Consider the following 19851-nt stretch of genomic DNA (forward strand, 5'->3'; position numbering starts at 1 on the left):
CTTTTGGGTTGAGTTTGACAGAGGCTCTGATTCCCAATAAAATGCATCTCACGCTGGTGAGGTTAGTACATTAATCCTTGGCAGTGTTCAGAAGTGCATCTTACGATACGGAACAGGGTTGAAGAAATTGGGGTGTGTGCGGGGGTCAGGTTTGTGTGCTGTAGCGGGCAAGGAGAAAGCTGAGGGGTATCTGAGAGGAGCGATGCCAAAGCAAAAACAAATGTGAAATAAACTAAATAAGGGGATGGGTATCAAAGACAATTCTGCCTACTTCACAGTTTTGCTCTATGTCCATATTAGTAGAAGATAAATATAGTTCCCTTTGATGTCTATGACATTTTGATAAGTTATGGATGGTACTTTAAAGAATATAATGCTTCTAATTTTAAAATTTTATGCTTTGTTTTTTTAAAGTTTTATAGAAAACATCAACACTTGGAAGAAGTTTTCTAAAAATAAATCTAAGAAGAGAAAATTACTGGCAGTGGTTCTGACGGGGAGCTAAGAGATGACTTTTCGAAGTGAACCGAGTTCCAGTTAATTGTTCTGGCTGAGTGGTCTTCCCTGAAACCTGGAATTCTCTATGGAGACACTTGAGCTGACCTGGAAACCTGCAGGTGTAGAATTAAAGAAGAAATAGAAGTGCTGCTGATTTATGTCCCTTTAAAACTTAACTGACCAGAACAGAGCAGACACAGCCAAATTCAAGGTCATCCTTACGAAGGTGATGCAAGTTTTTGCCCATTGCCATCAACATAAACTGTTATCATCAGGTAATGATGTTTTTACCGGTTAGGATAGGCTTACTTAGAAATACTCCAGTTTCTTTTTTGGATCATTTTTTCATGTCTTCTTTCCATAAGTTCCTTTCCTGTACAGTTGAATTTAAGGAAGTTTAAAGAAATTACCATTTCTGATTTATTGCAGGGGTTGGGGAGTAGAGACCTCGTTAATGTGTCATCATCATTTAAAGCGGCTTGGAAGCAGGTATCCAATTATTTAGGGGCCCACAGAGACTTCTTAAAGAATATTCACTTTTGTTTATGCGATTTGTGCTAAATCTTCCAAAAGAGCCGATGTTTATTATTTTCATGATTTGTCTTTGAATATCTAAGCATGACGACTTAGCTCCAGGTACACACACACACACACACACACACACACACACACCGCTTAACTGCTGAGTCTGCATTGCTTATCTTACTTGCCACACCTAGAAAAGCCAATGAGACTTGCTGCCTCTCAAGTATAGATATCTAAGGTACTTACGGGTAGCCAAGTTCCATGAAATTATTCCAGGTCTGCTTTAGCACCATTATAATACCCATTTGCATACAGAGATCAATAAGGCATCCACTAGGGTGGCACTGCGAGGTAAGCAAACACAGAAATTCAAGAATCAATGGACAGGAAGAAAGGCTGTCTGGCTTCTAATCTGCACAAGGTTGCCCTAAGCCTGTTTAATGCCAAGTCTGTAGGAAATAAGGAATGATGGGAGAATACAGACCTCTTCTAGTCTCCACCTGTTTATCAGCCTCAAGTAGGCACCTGGGTGTCCTGTGAATCTTCAACTGCTGAGTCTGCATTGCTTATCTTACTTGCCACACCTAGAAAAGCCAATGAGACTTGCTGCCTCTCAAGTATAGATATCTAAGGTACTTACGGGTAGCCAAGTTCCATGAAATTATTCCAGGTCTGCTTTAGCACCATTATAATACCCATTTGCATACAGAGATCAATAAGGCATCCACTAGGGTGGCACTGCGAGGTAAGCAAACACAGAAATTCAAGAATCAATGGACAGGAAGAAAGGCTGTCTGGCTTCTAATCTGCACAAGGTTGCCCTAAGCCTGTTTAATGCCAAGTCTGTAGGAAATAAGGAATGATGGGAGAATACAGACCTCTTCTAGTCTCCACCTGTTTATCAGCCTCAAGTAGGCACCTGGGTGTCCTGTGAATCTTCAACACACACAGAAAAACAAACCGTTAGCATCCTGTAGCCTTCAGTGAATATTATATTCAGATTAGCACATCCTCCAGTGAAAATTACCGGTGCAGTAAGGAACGGGTCTCAGGGAATTAGGAAAACTCTCTGGAACTGGCATGATGGCAGCTTCTGGAATTCTCTGGGAATATTTCTCTCCCGGCCCTTCTGTCTGTCTGCTGAACACTGAGGCCAGTTCTTGCTGCCTGCTGTGGCTTTTAACGTTTTCTGCTGAATATCAAGTGACTGTGGTGTGAGCAGCAGGCTGGGTTCAAACACATCAGATCTTTTTGAATATCAGTAATGCCGTGTTTTTTATTTTTTACAACTAAACTATTTGACTAGCATTCCATACTGAAGTAGCTAGAGACTGCGGAGAGGCTGCTCATCCATTTCACTAAAACCCAATACTCGGCTCTTCCCTGGTTCTAGTCTCCTCAGACACGCTTCCTGGTGTAATGAAGTTCACGGTACCTGGACGTTCCAAATCCTCAGAACTGCTGGATTCAGAAGCTACCCAGTCTCCTTCGGCATCCCACGTCAGCCCCCTTTCCTGTCTGAATGTCCTTCCCTCCTCTGTGAGGTCAGGGATCTGGGACATGCTGCCTGCTGTCCTCCCCCTGATGCCACCTGCTCTTATAGGTGTGAGATCCAGAGGCCCGATTCAGGTACAGATGGAGCCTGCAAGTTTTACATTCACGCTTCACGTGCGCAAACTATTTTCTTCTACTCACCTTAACAAGAAAAGGTGCAAGGGACTTTGATGGAGACCATTCCCCAGAATGGGAAGGGAAAGGAAAGGAGGAGACTGTTCTCCTCTTTATACACTTTATAAAAATCACCCTAAAGGCTGGCCTACTCTGTCACCCTGGTCAGTGACCTCTGTGCGCTCTGTCCCTGGCCGGGGGGAGGTGTGGAGAGAATGGGTTCTTACCTTCCGAGGAAGAATGCGATGTAAAACGTGGAGCTGTTCAGATTGACAAACTGAAAAAGAAACATTTTCAGGGTGAAGCTGTTCTCCCACTCGGACTCAGTGCGAGGCTGTTCTGTGGACACAAGGGGAGCAGAGTTTGAGAGGCTGCATCTGACTCCTCCTCAACTCCCTCTGTCCAGCTCCCCAGATGCACGGGGTGGGAGCAGAGGCTTCCTAAGGAGGCTGCAGGAGAGCCCAGCTTGCCTACAGATGACATGCGACGGAATGGACCATCCATGGGTTCCTCAAGCTCCCAGACCAGCCCCAGCGAGGCTTTGGTGGGAAGTGACTACTGACTTGTCCGAGGGCAGGGAATATCGTTTGTTCTGCTGTTCCAGGATGCCCGGAGAGCCTGGAGTAGAGACAGCCAGGCTGAAGGGGCCGCACTCCTGGCCCTGGCTCCTTGCAGGAGCCTCTCCTTTTGCTCTTAGTTTCCACCTGTGGGGTGGGGCCTGTGTGGCATCAGGTCCCCTCCCATCTCCTAATAACTCCTTGGTCTTGACTTCTATTTCTGGTGTGATGTGAGGTGCTACTGGGAGAGAGGGAGTCAGACCCCCCATCTCAGAATGAGCATCTGACCCCGTTACCTGTCACCCTCATCCATCATCATTTTCATTCTCAAGGACAAGTACCAAAGAGGTGACCTCATCTTTAGAGCTTTTATTGTACAGCAGCGTCTTTGTCTTACAATTTCCTGACCTCAGTCAGGCACCAATTTTCATCTTCTTGTATTTTGGTTTCCATACAGCAAATGCTCTTTGGACATGGTGATGCAAACCAAAAATATGGATCAATCCTCCAACCTGAAATCTCATGTCAAATGTGCTTATCCTTCCCTGGAAGTTGCACCCTCACCTCAAACAACGTCAAAGAAAATGAATTTAATCCAATAGCACTTTCTGTTTCCACATTCCCTGAGCTTCTAATTGCTCATTTACCATTTTACCCCATCAATTCCTTTCCCACAAATTATAGCTCAAAATGCTTCCCAGGAGTATATCTGAGAAGGGTGGGGAGAAAGAATGAGAATCGGATTTAAAATGGTTTAAATGTCAATTTCAGAACAAGGCCATACTGTTGTTGAGGGAAGAAATGACAAAGGATGCTTCAAGGGCTTTAGCTTTACTTCACTTCTGCTAATGAACTCTTGGTTACACAGGAAGGTCTCCTAGCTCATCAGCCAGCTGGGTGGGTTCCCAGGTGGCCCAACCAAAGATTGACCATGGCTGATATCTCCACAGGCATCTTTTCCAGCCTGGAGCAAGGTCTCCCCTGGACACAGTCTATCAATGGGCAGTTACCTCTTCTGTGGACATAAACTTCTATATTTTTGGGCGAAGAGTGGCGGTGATGGAAGATTTCAATGAATTCAAAGGAGATACGCCAAGTGCCTAGCTCTGTATCTGGCACATAGAAGGGCTCAAAAAGATGAGATGCCAGATGTATCTGGCATCTTTTATTATAATGATGATTATAAATAAAAACACTTTTGTGATTTTTTTCTCCCTTTGGCAAGCTACATATGGGAATGTGCTAAAACAGGTTTTGTGTGGGAGCATGTAATTTTCTCGAACTGCATAGAGCAAAATGACTAATATCTCATTAATGAAATGGGGACAATTCCTCTATCTTGAAAATGTAGTAAATGTACAGCTCATAGCTGGTTACCAGATTGTTCTGGTGCCTTACAGAGTCAGAGAAACGTTCCTAGGGATGACTTGTCCAGATGAATGTCATTTCCACAGATGTCAGTAATGGTTAGCCTGTCTACATAAAAGACTCCCAGTCTTCAAAGCAACTAATTTTGCTGTGATTTTATATGCCATTAAAACTCGCTGTGTTTTTAATTAAATAAAAATTGTAGGCAACAGCAAATGAACACTTTTCTAAATGATTATAGGTACTTCATACACGTGTACTTTTGTAAGAGAAAACCTACTTTCAATTATATTAGCTCACAAAGGATAATGTCTAAATGCTTTAAAGCTTTAGGTAGGAAAGATTCTCTCAATTCCTAGACATATTTACCATGTCCTGTTGAGGGCAAAGAACAAATTGTTGTATGCAGTTCAAAATAAAGGGAATATTTGTTTTCAGCAGTGTTTCAGAAATGAATCTTTGAGAAGGTGTTTTTCAGACCACAATACTGTACTGTGAAATAAAAAGGGTTCCACTTACCTAAGTTTGTAAGAAGCAGTGCGACTTTTTCATAGAGCTGTAAAATAAATGTAATACATTTAACAAACTGTAGATGTTCTAAAATCTGTAATTAGGAAGTAAATAGGTTAAGTCATGAATGAAAATAATTTCATTAACCATCCACTGTGCAAACAATGAAAACATCATCAACAAGTGTGTCCTTTCAGGACAAGAAAGAACTGTACAAGGTCCCATTTTAATATTTTAAAAGTCTCACTTCTTGTGTTGGGGTGAATAATTCTGTAACAACAGGCCAGCTGCCACTAATTATCAGCTTGCTAAGGGATGCTGGGCAAGTCACAACATTCCTGGGCCTCCTCAGTGTAAAATCTCTAAGCATCCTCAAAGTAAAAACGTAAAAATGTAAAATCTCCTCAATGTAAAATCTCTAAGACTGCTTCTGATAAGGGTCTGTAATCCTATTGTTTTTATGGGCTGATTTTCTAGATTATAGCATTCCTAAACACCAAAGTGATCAAACATTATTGGGAACCGCCAAACTTATGGTAATCTGCTTTTCTATTAGTGAATTAGATGCATCCCTAACTCACCCAGCCATCTGGTAAATGGAGGGTCCTAATAGGATGGAAGGGGTGTGTGTCCCTGTGCTTGTGTGTGTGTATGGAAGTACAGGGGGTACGGTTAAGGGCAAACCCAGCTCTAGGAGATTCCCTAGGGAGGGTATAAATTGAAAAAGAAAAGAGCAAGTGCTTTCTCTAAAATGAAAGATGATTAATGAAAACGAAAACTAGTCAAATGGATTTGAACAATATGAAAATTAAGATCACATTTAGACTGAAGTAGTGAAATTTCACTGGTTAAAATTCCCCAGGCTGGAATAACAGCTTTACCAGCCAACAAGCGATAGGTCTTGGGCATGTTACCTCACCTCTTCTTTAGACCATCGTTTTCCTTACATGTGGTTGAGAATGGGTATTGGACACGCTCATCTTGAGGTCCTTCCTAACTTTTGCATTCTCTTACCCCAGATTTCTTCTAACTACAGGAATAGTCTAAATACTCAGATTGTATGACTCTAAACTTTCAGCAAAGGCTGTGGTTTGTTATATTAAGATATAAATAATTCATATGGCCACAGTATCAAATTTTGTATATAGAAATCTCAGACTCTTGAAGTCCAATGTTAAAACAGAGCGGTATAATTTTCAGTAAGAAATCTTGTGTTATAGATGAGTCATACATCTCAATTTTATCATAAAAATAAAATACTGGTAAACAACAGATTAGGACAGATATTCTAATCAAAATTATTTTAATATTACAAAGGCATGGTATTATTAAAGTTACTTACATAATTATCAAGGAAAATTAAATCCAACTGGTGAGACAACCTTTCTCAAAAATATAATTTTTGATTACCTAGTTCATCCTTTAATCTTTCATGTTGATGCACATTTGTTAAAGTGCCTCGCTTTGCACACTTGCCTCAAAGGCCTTGAGAGCTGGTGATATGCCATCGTTATTTTTGTTTGGAAACTGAAAAAATTGGAATTTAAAAAAGGAACAGCACAGGAGTTGAAATATAATTATTATTAACCTTTTGAAAAGTAAGGTAAAGTGTATGAGGACACTGGGATTCATGGCATCTGTGAACATTTTATCTGGATGATACGAGATGGATAGTGAGACTTTGAGCAGGATGCAACAGAAAAGAGCACATAAACAAAGGGACTGAGAGCCAGCAAGAGAGCTTCACATGAGTGGTTTCTGGAAAAGGCCTGATTTCTCATTAGCCAGTTGAGACAGAAAGCACAGATAGTTTGTTCTGATAAGAGTAGTAGAAGATCTAAGTTTCCAAACTGGATGCCACAAATGGTTACTGTCAGAATCTTTAACTAACAGCAAGCTTTCTGATCCTAAGGATATATCCAAAAGAAGCTATGAGCACTTCTAATTTTATCTTGTCCACCTGATCAATATATGTGGGTTTGTTCTGATGCAAGCCATATTTTCTGGTTTAGTTCTTTTTGGAACAAGTCATTGTGGTTTTCACTGTTTACAGGTTATAATGAAATGTCAGATTCATTTTGGTATGGCTGAATAAAAAGGATGGTAATGACTTTTAATGTCTTCCTTTATTGGCATATATAGCTTGAGACCACTATATTGAGATGTTCTTTGGTCACTAGTGAAGCAGAATAAAATTGAAAGAGCATGACAAGGAGGAGTGAGGAAATCTATCTATTCACTCTGTCTTTGAAATATTTATTTTTCAAGACATGGAATAAAATGAAAACCCCGTAACTAGCCACTAAGAGGCATAATAGTTTGTTAGGATCCAGAATACTTCTGTAAAATAATATGAGCTTTATTTTTTTTTAAATACACATAAAAGTAAACACACATTGTCAAATCCAGAAAATAGGCATTCCTTATAGATCTTCTTCAGTTAGGATTGGAAGAAAGTCAGAAATAGGATATATGATCTATAATAATTATTTGAAAGAGGCTTTAATGAACATAAATTAAATACCAATCTAGCTCTCAAGATTTTTATATTCAGTTAATGAAAAAGTATTCATGATTAATGTCCAAATGATTTTTTTTTGCAAGACCAGTATGGCCAAAATTTTAAGTAATTGAAAACAATTTATATAGCTATAAAAACTATATTATTGAGTCATAAAAATGTCTTAAATTGGGTCATTTCAGCAGTCATTAATAGTTTAGTTCTGAATTGGTCAAAGCTATGTTATAGTCATTAGTCTGTCGTTTGTCCTTTATTCAACATTTGCTTTTTAAGGACTTAAAATTTTTAAAAATATATTTTGATGAAGAGCTTTCCCAGCTATATTACACACTTGGTTGACTTCATAATGGAACCTGCAAAGCTTCAGGACATAAGATAGGAGTGTAAAGGTGTGTGCTGGATGAGGATGTCCTCAGAGATGGCCGAGGAGGGTAAGGCAATTGGTCACTGCACAAAAGGGTCCTGGATGATGCTGGTTTTAGAGTGTGTATGCTTTTTATCTTCTTTCCTTCCCCTTGCTATGGCTTGTCATTTTCTGACCTTGTCAGTATTCTTGCCTTAGTAACCTTCTGTTATTTTAGTTTGATGTTGGCTGAGAAATCAGAACACCAAATATGTTCACATTATATCTAAAAAGAAAGAAAGAAAGAAAAGAAAAGAAACCTTAAGGGCATTCCTAAGAATGACACATGTCAGCTTTAGTGTGTGGGCTTGGTCATCCATTTTGGTGACTCAGAAACCCTTTGTTAAATAAAACATGTAAAACGCCTACCTGTCTAGCTCCTAGCACACAGTAGGTGCTTTGTAGTGGCCTTAATTACATACTATTTCATCTCCCCTCCTGCTTTGTTTTTAGTTTATTTCTTCTTTTCTTGGCTGTGTTCCACGAAGCAGAGGTTTTTGGATAAGTGATTTTCAGTTAAATGAAGTGACAACACTGGCTCCTGGTCAAAATGTACCAGCAAGCATGTGTTTATAGAGCCACTGCTTATATGCAGAAATTTATTTCTTAAGATGTATAAATTAAATTTTAATAAGACATTGGAGAAGAGAGATGATAAAATACAGTAAGCTTTAATTCACTGCATCCTACAGGACACAGAACCTTTCACACTCGGGCTGTTTGGTTAATTTCACTATGAATCACTCCCCTTCACAACGAATATTCATTCCACAATTAACTTTGAGACTAGCTGAACCGGGGACAGGGGGAGTGCAAGGGAGTGACAAACAGCCACTTTTCAATCTACACTTGACCAAGCAGTTACACAGTCATCACGTCAAAATGATCTGCAGGTGCTTTTTTTTCCCCTACCTTCTGGATTTTTAAACTTTTTTTCTAAAATAATAAAGAAGTTCCTGTATCTTTAATAATAATAATAAATTACCTATATTTCATTATCTCGGTGATTTCAGCACAATGGCCCAGATTTAAGTTGCAGTATAAATAAGGATGAGGGGAACTCTAATTGAACACTTACTCCATGCCTAACACTATACATGGCACTCTACATACGTTATTTATTCCCTCCTACAAACCTCAAGTCTAACAATGTCAGCCACTGCCTTTTGTTCTGCAAATAGTGACAACAATTTACTGAGAGCCTACTGTAAGCCACAGCCTGTTTCTGTTGCCAGAGTTTGGAAACTTAGATCTTCTACTACTCTTATCAGGAAAGACAAAAGTTTCTGCCCTCTTGGGGCTACATTCCAGTGGAGAAGATAAATAACAAAATAAAAATTTAAAAATAGCCTATTAGATGGCGATTAACGCCATAGAACAAAATAAAGCAGGCAAGGAGCTAGGAAACGGTCAGACGGCAGGAGTGGGCTGCAATTTTAAATTGAGTGACAGGGAAGCTTTATACTGGAAAAGTAACAGTTGAACAAAGACCTGAAGGAGGTGCAGGAGTAAACTCTGCAGACCCCATGGGAAAGAATGTTCCAGGCAGAGAGAAGAGCAAGTCAAAAGTCCTAGGGTGAGAGCGTGCCTGGTACATTGAAGAGAAAAGGGAAGGCCAGTGAGAAGCAGGAAAGTCAAGGTGAGGAGGGAGGAGACAAAGTCAGAGAGCTCGCTGGGGCCAGATGAGGGAGACCCTGGGTCTCCATGTGAAGACAGAACTTTCATTCTGAGGAAGAGGAAAGCCACTGGATACAGTGAACAGAAGCTGACTTACATGGATGAAGCTTGCTTGCTCTAGCTGCTATGATGAGCCTGGATTGAGGGAAGCAGACGTGGAAGCTGGGAGACCGGCTCGGAAAGCACTGCAGTAATCCAGGTGGGATATGCTGGGGACCTGGACCAAGGTGGGGACTGGGGATGTGTGAAAAGTGATCAAATTCTAGATACATTTCGATGCTGAGAGAAGCAGAGGAGTTTCAGCCTGGGTGACTACAATGGGGGCTGCAGGAGGAGCTCATTCTGGAGGGAAGACGAGGAGTTGGGGGTTGTGTGTGTTAGGTGAGGATGTTTGGGGTTCAAGGGAGATGGCTGGGCTGAAATATACATTTGAAAAAAACCTGAAATCAACACAAGCTACAAGTACCACCCTGAAATACTCCTTGCTGGGTTATTGCAAGAAATGCTTTGGATACTAATTTCCCATCGTTCAGAAGCAAAAGGAAACAGGAACCAACACTACTGAGCTATGTCACAGAGTCTGAGCTAGGCCTTTAAAATGTATTTTTTCTCTAAATTTCCCCAAGAGGTATACAGTGTTATCTTACTGGATAAATAAGGGAACTGAGGTTCAGAGAGGGCAAGTGCCTTGCCCAGTCTTACAATGTAGAAAATCCTGGAGGCCAGATTTGACTCAAGCCTTCTGTATCCCCAGATGAGTACGCCTTATGCCAGGCACTTTGCAGCCAGGCCGTAAGTGCCACATAACTGACCAGCCTCTCTAAGGCCAGGTCCCTCTAGGAACAGAAGAAAACTCACCTGTAGCGCACACATTTTATCCATCTGACTAGTTACCTTGCAGCTCACTTACCACGTTCAGCAGCATGATGATGCAGAAGTTGATGCACACGGCAGTCCCCGTGGTTGCCACCTGAGAATTATTCCTGATTAACGCCCACTTAAAGGCAGCGAAAGTGCTGACGGTCACCACCCTGTAAATGACGATCCCAAACACGGCGGCGATCACCACGCAGATCTGGCAGGAAGACCAGAGGACACCCAGTGAGCACTGTGATGGAATGTGGGAGGAAGGGGCTCCCGCCATCTGGAAAATCCTCGGATGAGGAAACGAGATAAAGCGGCAGTGGTCCTGACTCAAGACACCACAACAAAATGCACACTTTTCACGTGGTTGATGCTTTCTCTTGTCTGTTTGTACGTTCTTTGTTATCCAAATAGAAAAGCCACAGAACTTGAGAGCTGATAAACCGTTAAGCTATGGGGTAACACTTTATTAAACAGGATATCAGATTGAGCAAATGAACAAATATTTATTGTGGAAATCTTATCGTGTCACTCTTCTGTTTAAAACTAGTTATTGGCTTCCTTTTAGGATAAAAGCAAAGCCCTTATGGTGGCCTGGAAGAGTCTCTCCAGCCCCACTGAGTGTTTTTCCCCTCCCTCTGGAGACTCTAGACCTTTTCTTATTGTTTCCAATGGGCTAAGCATCCTTAATCTTCAAGACCATTTCCTTTGCCCAAAATGCTGATCCACCCATTCCCCTGCCAAACACACACACACACCCCCCCCTCACGCAGTCTAGTTAATACCTAACTCATTCTTCACATCTCAGCTCAAGAACTACTTCATAATTAATGCTTTTCATGAATGCCCACTCTTCCCCCCAGGCTTTTTTTTTTGTTATAGGGTACTCTTCTTTCAGTATACAACTTATAATTTCTAACAATTTGTTTGATTATTGCTAGTCTCTCCCACTTAGATGGTAAGCTCCATCCGGGTAAGGATGGTAACTGTCATTTCTGCAGCAACTTAGCATCATGCCAAGTGCTCAGTTATTTGTTGCTGAAGAAGCCTGTGAGAGGTGCGTACTCTTATTTATCAGATATATACACAGACTGAACTGAGGTATCTTCCTCTGAACATCTCATGGTGTTTGAGAAGAATATGGCATATCTTCTCTCTATATGAATAATGGGAATCTGAGATTCCAAAAAGTTTTGTGGCTTTCATTAGATGACTTGCTTAATATGTCTTTGAGCAGAGAACTTAGCTTACATAGTTGTCAAAAACTGGATCTTAAAGCTGGGCCTCAGGACAGCCTCTGCCAACTTAGAGATTCCTTTCTTTATAGAAGCTTTTTCTGTGTTTCTCACAGACTCTATTTCTGGCTTACTATGAGTGACATGCTCTAAAAGCTCAGGTATGAGTCCTAGCTGAACTGGCTAAAGTAGTAGTAGTAGTAATAATAATAGAAAACAAAGACACAAAAATCGCCCATGTCTGAATCCTGGAGCTGCTGATAGCGAGACAGGTGAGAACTACGCTGAATTATAGACAAGGGTGGCAATGTGGTAGAATGGAAAGTTCACTGGACTCAGAGTCAGAAGTTAGGTCTGAGTCCTGGTTCAGCTATGAGCTAGCAGTGTGACCTTGGGCACGTAGCTTGTTCTTTCCATGGCTTCTACCTCTATGATCTACCCCATCTGTAGAACAAGGAGAACTTAATTTATGTCCTTAGGTCTTGTCATGAGAAACAAAACCCCAAACAATAAATGTGAATGCACATGTGAAGGCAAGGCCCGACACAATTGCTAACAAAGCAGCATCTGTAGAAGGGCATGGATCTGAGTCTTGATCTGAGCCGAGGGACACTGGGCTCAGTTCCTTTCTGGCTACGGGGGGTAGACTGTCTGAATTTTCTATTGTCTTGTCCTTCCCAGTCTAACCAACTAGGATATATACTTACAAACACTTGCTATTTGAAAAGAGGAAAGGAGGATCTTAACCATCCTTTCCTGTCTAAAATGACATTTCTGACATATTTGCATATGTTTTGTTCAGTAATTGACAGGGTCAAAGTTGATCATAAAACGACTTCTTTTTAGGAAAAGCTAACAATCCAGCTTCAAATTAGTGTTTTGCAAACTTATATAATCATTAGTGAAATAAATGGGAGTTATATCTGGCTATATACAGTCTATTAAAAAATAGACTGTAATAAAACAAAAAAAATCAGAGTTCCTTGCATATTATAAAGATGAACATCGTTTCAATTACCATGTTTGGTTTTATACATCTATTTGCGTAGTATATACTAGGTTACGACAACGTTTGTATTTCTTACTGTTATGGGCATTGTAAAAAAATGTTTGAAAAACACTGCTGTAGGTATTAATACTATCTCATAGTTTTAGTTCCTTTCATTATGACATAGAGAGACAAATGCAAAGAACAGCAGATTAGAGGATCTGAGCTCTTGTCTATTTCTTGGCTAATCTGGGCAAGCCCTTTACCCTTCTGGAGTCTCAGTTGCTCCACCTGTAAAATGCAGACAGCAATGCCATCCCTGACCACCACGTAGAATGGTTGTGAGGACTAAACAACAGAACGTTTAAAAATATATCCAAACACTTGATATGATTATTGTTACCATGCTACAGGTTTGTACTTTATGAAAGAAAGAGTTTTGTAAAAAAAGTTTCAGACCATAAAGAATATTCCAGATGCAGAAACAATAAGTCGGCTGCATTTATCTGCAAATGCTTGATATGGTTCTGGTTTTCCCGAAATGGGATTCATCCGCTCTTTCTTGGAATACTTGGCTTCAAACTGGGGCCGTATTTCTTCCTAAAGAACAAGCAGACACATTTTTATGTACTGAAGAACTGTTCAGACAATAAGAAAAAAATCATTTTACCCTACAGGAAAACTGAGTCAACAAATGCCACAGTCAATGACATGGGCTTGGAAACCGGCCACTTAAAGAAAATCTGCAGAATGATGATCTAGACGTTTTATCATCAAGGCTATCATCAAGACTATTAACTAATAGTTAAGTGTCTCTATTATCTTTTTAAACTATACTTGAAGAAAGAAACTGAGAATGAGAAAAGGGACCAACTTGTCCTGTCCCTAGTGGTTTGAAACAACTAATAAGCTTATACTTTTATTACCGGGGAGTGATGTGGACACCAGGACAAAGAAAGCTTCTGAACAGCAAAATGTTCAGAATTCGCTTTGTGAGTTATAATTCTTAGTTTTCTACAATTTAAAATTTTTTGATTTAGGCAGTTAAAAAACATCGTGCATCTATTTTTTAATAAGCTGCTATAGATGTCATTCACCCTTAACCATAGGTTTGAAACGTATTCTTTTTGTGGTTGAGGATTTTTGCATCTATATTCCTCAGTGATATTGGTCTGTAATTTTCTTTCTTTGTAGTACCTTTGGTTTTGGTATCAGGGTGATGGTGGCCTCATAGAATGAGTTTGGGAGTGTTCCTTCCTCTGCAATTTTTTGGAAGAGTTGAAGAAGGATGGGTGTTAGCTCTTCTCTAAATGAATTCACCTGTGAAGCCATCTGGTCCTGGACTTTTGTTTGTTGGAAGATTTTTCATCACAGTTTCAATTTCTACTTGTGATTGGTCTGTTCATATTTTCTATTTCTTCCTGGTTCAGTCTTAGAAGCTTATACCTTTCTAAGAATTTGTCTATTTCTTCCAGGTTGTCCACTTTATTGACATAGAGTTGCTTGTAGTAGTCTCTTAGGATGCTTTGTATTTCTGTGGTGTCTGTTGTAACTTCTCCTTTTTCATTTCTAATTTTATTGATTTGAGTCCTCTCCCTCTTTTTCTTGATGAGTCTAGCTAATGGTTTATCAATTTTGTTTATCTTCTCAAAGAACCAGCTTTTAGTTTTATTGATCCTTGCTATTGTTTTCTTCGTTTCTATTTCATTTATTTCTGCTCTGATCTTTCTGAATTCTTTCCTTCTGCTAACTTTGGGTTTTGTTTCTCTAGTTCCTTTAGGTGTAAGGTTAGATTGTTTGAGATTTTTCTTGTTTCTTGAGGTAGGCTTGTATTGCTATAAACTTCCCTCTTAGAACTGCTTTTGCTGCATCCCATAGGTTTTGGATCGCCGTGTTTTCGTTGTCATTTGTCTCTAGGTATTTTTTGATTTCATCTTTGATTCTTTAGTGATCTCTTGGTTATTTAGCAATGTATTGTTTAGCCTCCAACTTGTGTTTCCTTATTTTCTGTTTCGATGATCTGTCCACCGGTGTAAGGGAGGTGTTAAAGTCCCCCTATTATTGTGTTACTGTCAATTTCCTCTTTTAGAGCTGTTAGCAGTTGCCTTATGTATTGAGGTGCTCCTATGTTGTGTGCATATATATTTATAATTGTTATATCTTCTTCTTGGATTGATCCCTTGATCATCATGTAGTGTTCTTCTTTGTCTTTTGTAATAGTCTTTATTTTAAAGTCTATTTTGTCTGATATGAGAATTGCTACTCCAGCTTTCTTTTGATTTTTGTTTGCATGGAATATCTTTTTCCATCACCTCACTTTCAGTCTGTATGTGTCCCTAGGTCTGAAGTGGGTCTCTTGTAGACAGCATATAGATGGGTCTTGTTTTTGTATCCATTCAGCAAGCCTGTGTCTTTCGGTTGGAGCATTTAATCCATTCACATTTAAGGTAATTATCGATATGTATGTTCCTATTACCATTTTCTTAATTGTTATGGGTTTGTTTTTGTAGGTCCTTTTCTTCTCTTGTGTTTCCCACTTAGAGAAGTTCCTTTAGCATTTGTTGTAGAGCTGGTTTGGTGGTGCTGAATCTCATAGCTTTTGCTTGTCTGTAAAGCTTTTGATTTCTCCATTGAATCTGAATGAGATCCTTGCTGGGTAGAGTAATCTTGGTTGTAGGTTCTTCCCTTTCATCACTTTAAATATATCATGCCACTCCCTTCTGGCTTGTAGAGTTTCTGCTGAGAAATCAGCTGTTAACCTTATGGGAGTTCCCTTGTATGTTATTTGTCGTTTTTCCCTTGCTGCTTTCAGTAATTTTTCTTTGTCTTTAATTTTTGTCAATTTGATTACTATGTGTCTCGGCATGTTTCTCCTTGGGTTTATCCTGCCTGGGACTCTGTGCACTTCCTGGACTTGGGTGGCTATTTCCTTTCCCATGTTAGGGAAGTTTTCAACTATAATCTTTTCAAACATTTTCTTGGGTCCTTTCTCTTTCTCTTCTCCTTCTGGGACCCCTATAATGCAAATGTCATTGCGTTTAATGTTGTCACAGAGGTCTCTTAGGCTGTCTTCATTTCTTTTCATTCTTTTTTCTTTATTCTGTTCTGTGGCAGTGAATTCCACCATTCTGTCTTCCAGGTCACTTATCTGTTCTTCTGCCTCAGTTATTCTGCTATTGATTCCTTCTCGTGTATTTTTCATTTCAGTTATTGTATTGTTCATCTCTGTTTGTTCTTTAATTCTTCTAGGTCTTTGTTAAACATTTCTTGCATCTTCTCAATCTTTGCCTCCATTCTTTTTCTGAGGTCCTGGATCATCTTCACTGTCATTAACTGAATTCTTTTTCTGGAAGGTTTCCTATCTCCACTTCATTTAGTTGTTTTTCTGGGTTTTATCTTGTTCCTTCATCTGATACATAGCCCTCTGCCTTTTCATCTTGTCTACCTTTCTGTGAATGTGGTTTTTGTTCTACAGGCTGAAGGACTGTAGTTCTTCTTGCTTCTGCTGTCTGCCCTCTGGTGGCTGAGGGTATCTAAGAGGCTTGTGCAAGTTTTTTGATGGGAGGGACTTGAAATGTATTCTTAATTAGTATTGAAAACAAGGTAAATACCTTTCAAATCCAGCTAATATCAAGGTTCCTCTAATTCTAAATCAAGCTGAGATTTCATTTCATTGAGTTGAGTCTCATCCAATGTGAAAAGTTTCTGACTAAAAGCAATTATGGGATTAGGAAAAGATAATCAGCACAACGGTATTTTGAAGCCATTCTGATTAATCAAGAACTTGTTCTACATGAGTGTCTTGGAAGAGGAGGGAAAATAAGCACAAACTCTGGTGCAGTGGAGACTGAGTTAGTCCAGGCAGAAACACTCAAGACTTAGATGAAGGTACTGACAGAAAGCAAAGAAGGAGCTGACAGAAGAGAGATTATGGAGGATGGGCAAAGTCTGGTAGTGGCCTCCCTGTGTAGGAGGAAGGGCAGCCCGTCTCCTGCTGCAGGATAAGCCCAGTGCTGACTTTACACAGTGGCAGGTAATGGGGAAGGTCAGGGGGAGATACAGTTATAAACAGCCTCTGCCTCCTTTATTTTAGGTAGTTACACTTTAGGATATAAACAGATCTAGAATATTCTGCTTCTTTGGGAAACTCAATTCATTAGGCTACAAGTGTCATCAAGGGTCACTGAGTTAATCATCCAGAAAATGAGGCCAGTCATGGAGCCAGACCTGTCATCCTGGGTATTACAGGCTGAATTGTGTCCCCACCCCACCCCCCAATTCATAAGTTGAAGTCCTAACCCTCAGTATCTCAGAATGTGTCTGTATTTGGAGACAGGGTCTCTACAGATGTAATTAAGTTAAAATGAGGTCATTAGAGTGGACCTTAATCCAACATGACTAGTTTCCTTATAGGAAGAGGAAATTTAGGCAGAGACATGCACAGAGAGAAGACAATGTGAAGATACAGGGAGTAGATGGCTATCTACAGCCCAAGGAGAGAGACTGGGAACAGACCCTTCCCTCACGGCCCTCAGAAGAAACCAGCCCTGCCAATACCTTGATCTCAGACTAGCCTCCAAACTGTGAGACAGGCAACTTCTTTTGCTTAAGCCACCCAGTCAGTGGCGCTTTGTTATGGCGGCCCTAGCAAAGTAACATGCTGGGTTACCCCTGAAGAAGGCATGCAGCATGTCTGGGCTCTTCTGTACAGCAAGCTGAGAACCACAGGCTAGAAGTAAGAGGCATTTCTACAATGAATCCCAAAGAGAAATAGAATTGCACATGGCCCCTGACGTGAGTTCCTGTACACAGGTGTGCTGAGTGAAAGCAGGGTTCAGCACTCCACACTTTTTAACAGGGCTGGGAGTTCAGAAGCTCTAGACTTCTGAAGGGATGTTTACCCTAAGGGTACTCACACTGTGGGCCTACCACAAGGGCCAACAGTGACTTTAGACTGGTTTAGTCAAAGTTATTTAATGCCCTACTTTATAGCTGAAAGGGGAAAATTTAGAAACATTTTTCTTTAGAAATGAAAACGAAGATGAAGTAATTTGTCTTAGATGACACAGCTGCTTAGTGGTGACTCGGCTTCCCAGGAAAGAGCATTTTCCATCCCACTCGAAAGCCACTCCCATAGACACGTGTAACAAAAACCAGAACAGCTCCATCCAGGAGGAAGTCTTGAATGCAGCCTGGCTGTGGCTGGTAGCCCCCAGAAGTCACCTGGGCAGTCTCTTCCAACTCAGAAAACCATTTTCTAGAGAATGCATGCTTATAAAAGCATGAGAGAGGCCTCATCACAAGAACAGGGATTGCTGAGAATCCCAGTATCATTGCTAGATTGAAAAACTACCCAAATGTGTTCATGGGTGTGAGGAGAAAAGGCAGCCATCCACGAGGCATGATTTGAAGGAAAAAACACTCCCCTCAAAATTATCTCCCCCACCAAGCCTACCCGAGGGCTAAAATTCTCAGTTATGTTTACAGAAGATTCCTTTTAATTTATAAAAATATATATCTGTGTCTCTTGGAAGGAAAACACCCATTGATACCCATTATCATATCATATATGACTAGTGTATTTGATTTACTGGCCCAGCAAGGCTCTGAGGAAATGGTACTCAGGAGAGGTAGGAGATAATGGACGAGAGGAAGGGAAGAGAAGTTCAGGCCGGGCACATGGTGACCAAACCCACCCATGGGTCCTCGAGACTTCTGACAGGAATGGGGCAAGGAGAGAGAGGATAAAGACCAGACACAGGTTAGGAAAGGGCATGGTGTATTGGCCTAGAAGGGGATAGAGGGAGAGTGACATGCTGAGAAAGTGAAGTCTGTGGGACTGAGTTTACCTCTCCTGGACGGTTTTATCTAGAGCTGGTCCTGCTTTTAGCCACATCCACCAAAGAGGCTGTTTGAGGAGTGGTTTCCCCTCAGTATTTATCACTTAGGGGAACACCACTGAGCCTGTGCACATCTGGGCACTGTCCAGGGTCCTGTAGAGTTCACAGAACCATTTCCTTGGAGTACTTAGGAGGTCTGCTTCCATGTGCCTACGACTGTGAAGCTAATATTCTCCTTCTGATAAAGTAAAGAGAATGGATAATATTTAAGGAAACTAAACAAATCTTACTACCAATTCTTCTGATGCCTCTACCTACAAGTGAAATGCTTTACTTAGTCATGGAATTTTACTCCACTAACAAAACAAAATGTGTGCTTTTTTTTTTAATTCCTCTTGAAATTTCCTGTAAATACAGATATAAAAAATGCTTTATGAATCAACCTGACTTCCACCACAGGCCAGAGAGCGATGACTCAAGAGGGACTGTGTATTTCTTGGTTATCGGCTTTTTTAAAAAAGAAAATTGACGTAAATGATACAAACCTCCTCTTCTTCCCAGTCTATCAAATCCCAGTCATAAGCAATTACTGCTCTCCGTCTTTTCCAAAACTCCAGGAAAACTGTCGCTGGAACAGAGAAAGGCAGACATTTCAAATAAAACAATGCCTTTAACTGTGCCAATGGATAATGAAGCCATTGTAAAGAATGACAGTTTGTGTAAGCATTCTTGAATATCAGAATTTCTAGATAAACTTTATTTAATGAGGATCATTTTCTGAGAATTACTAAGTCTGTGTCAAACACAATGAAAACTTAGAGATTTAAATTAAGCTGATTTGCAAGTCACAGCAGAGCAGACTTACTAGAATGACGAAGCTCCTGAGATGTAAGAATACAGAAAAGTAGGTTACCAACATCATTTGAAAAGTGAGGGGCAGAAAAGGTAAAGCAGAGCTTAGCAGTTCACATGTATTTGATTGCCAGTGATCTCTTGTCCCCCAAATTCTTCTCAGGATAAATATCTGTGTAGACTGTATCTTCCTATTTTACTGAAGGAAGCTATTTTGTTGGAGGAAGCTGTCCTGTTGCTTCTCTTTTCTCCAAACCATCTCTTTATTGTCACATTGAAGGCAAAAGTGTGTAAATTCTGTTAAGAACCTTTCCCAACTTGTTGGCCTCCCTACCCGGGTAAAGC

At 40.3% G+C, this 19851-nt stretch overlaps 1 protein-coding gene across 1 annotated transcript in view; it reads right to left on the reverse strand.

Annotated features, from left to right (window-relative positions):
• The window catches only part of ANO4 (anoctamin 4), a gene marked incomplete at its 5' end in the record, with an annotated part of 223755 nt that overhangs the window by 50587 nt on the left and 153317 nt on the right, over positions 1-19851 (reverse strand). Inside the window, 7 exons of the mRNA XM_024732131.1 lie at positions 1664-1761; positions 1902-1959; positions 2919-3030; positions 5136-5172; positions 10638-10802; positions 13274-13414; positions 19200-19282. Of these exons, the coding sequence (XP_024587899.1) occupies positions 1664-1761; positions 1902-1959; positions 2919-3030; positions 5136-5172; positions 10638-10802; positions 13274-13414; positions 19200-19282 (694 nt within the window). The remainder of the gene's footprint in view (positions 1-1663; positions 1762-1901; positions 1960-2918; positions 3031-5135; positions 5173-10637; positions 10803-13273; positions 13415-19199; positions 19283-19851) is intronic.

Source organism: Neophocaena asiaeorientalis, unplaced genomic scaffold (genome assembly GCF_003031525.2).
Source record: "Neophocaena asiaeorientalis asiaeorientalis breed wild unplaced genomic scaffold, Neophocaena_asiaeorientalis_V1.1 scaffold418, whole genome shotgun sequence".
Taxonomy (NCBI): domain Eukaryota; kingdom Metazoa; phylum Chordata; class Mammalia; order Artiodactyla; family Phocoenidae; genus Neophocaena; species Neophocaena asiaeorientalis.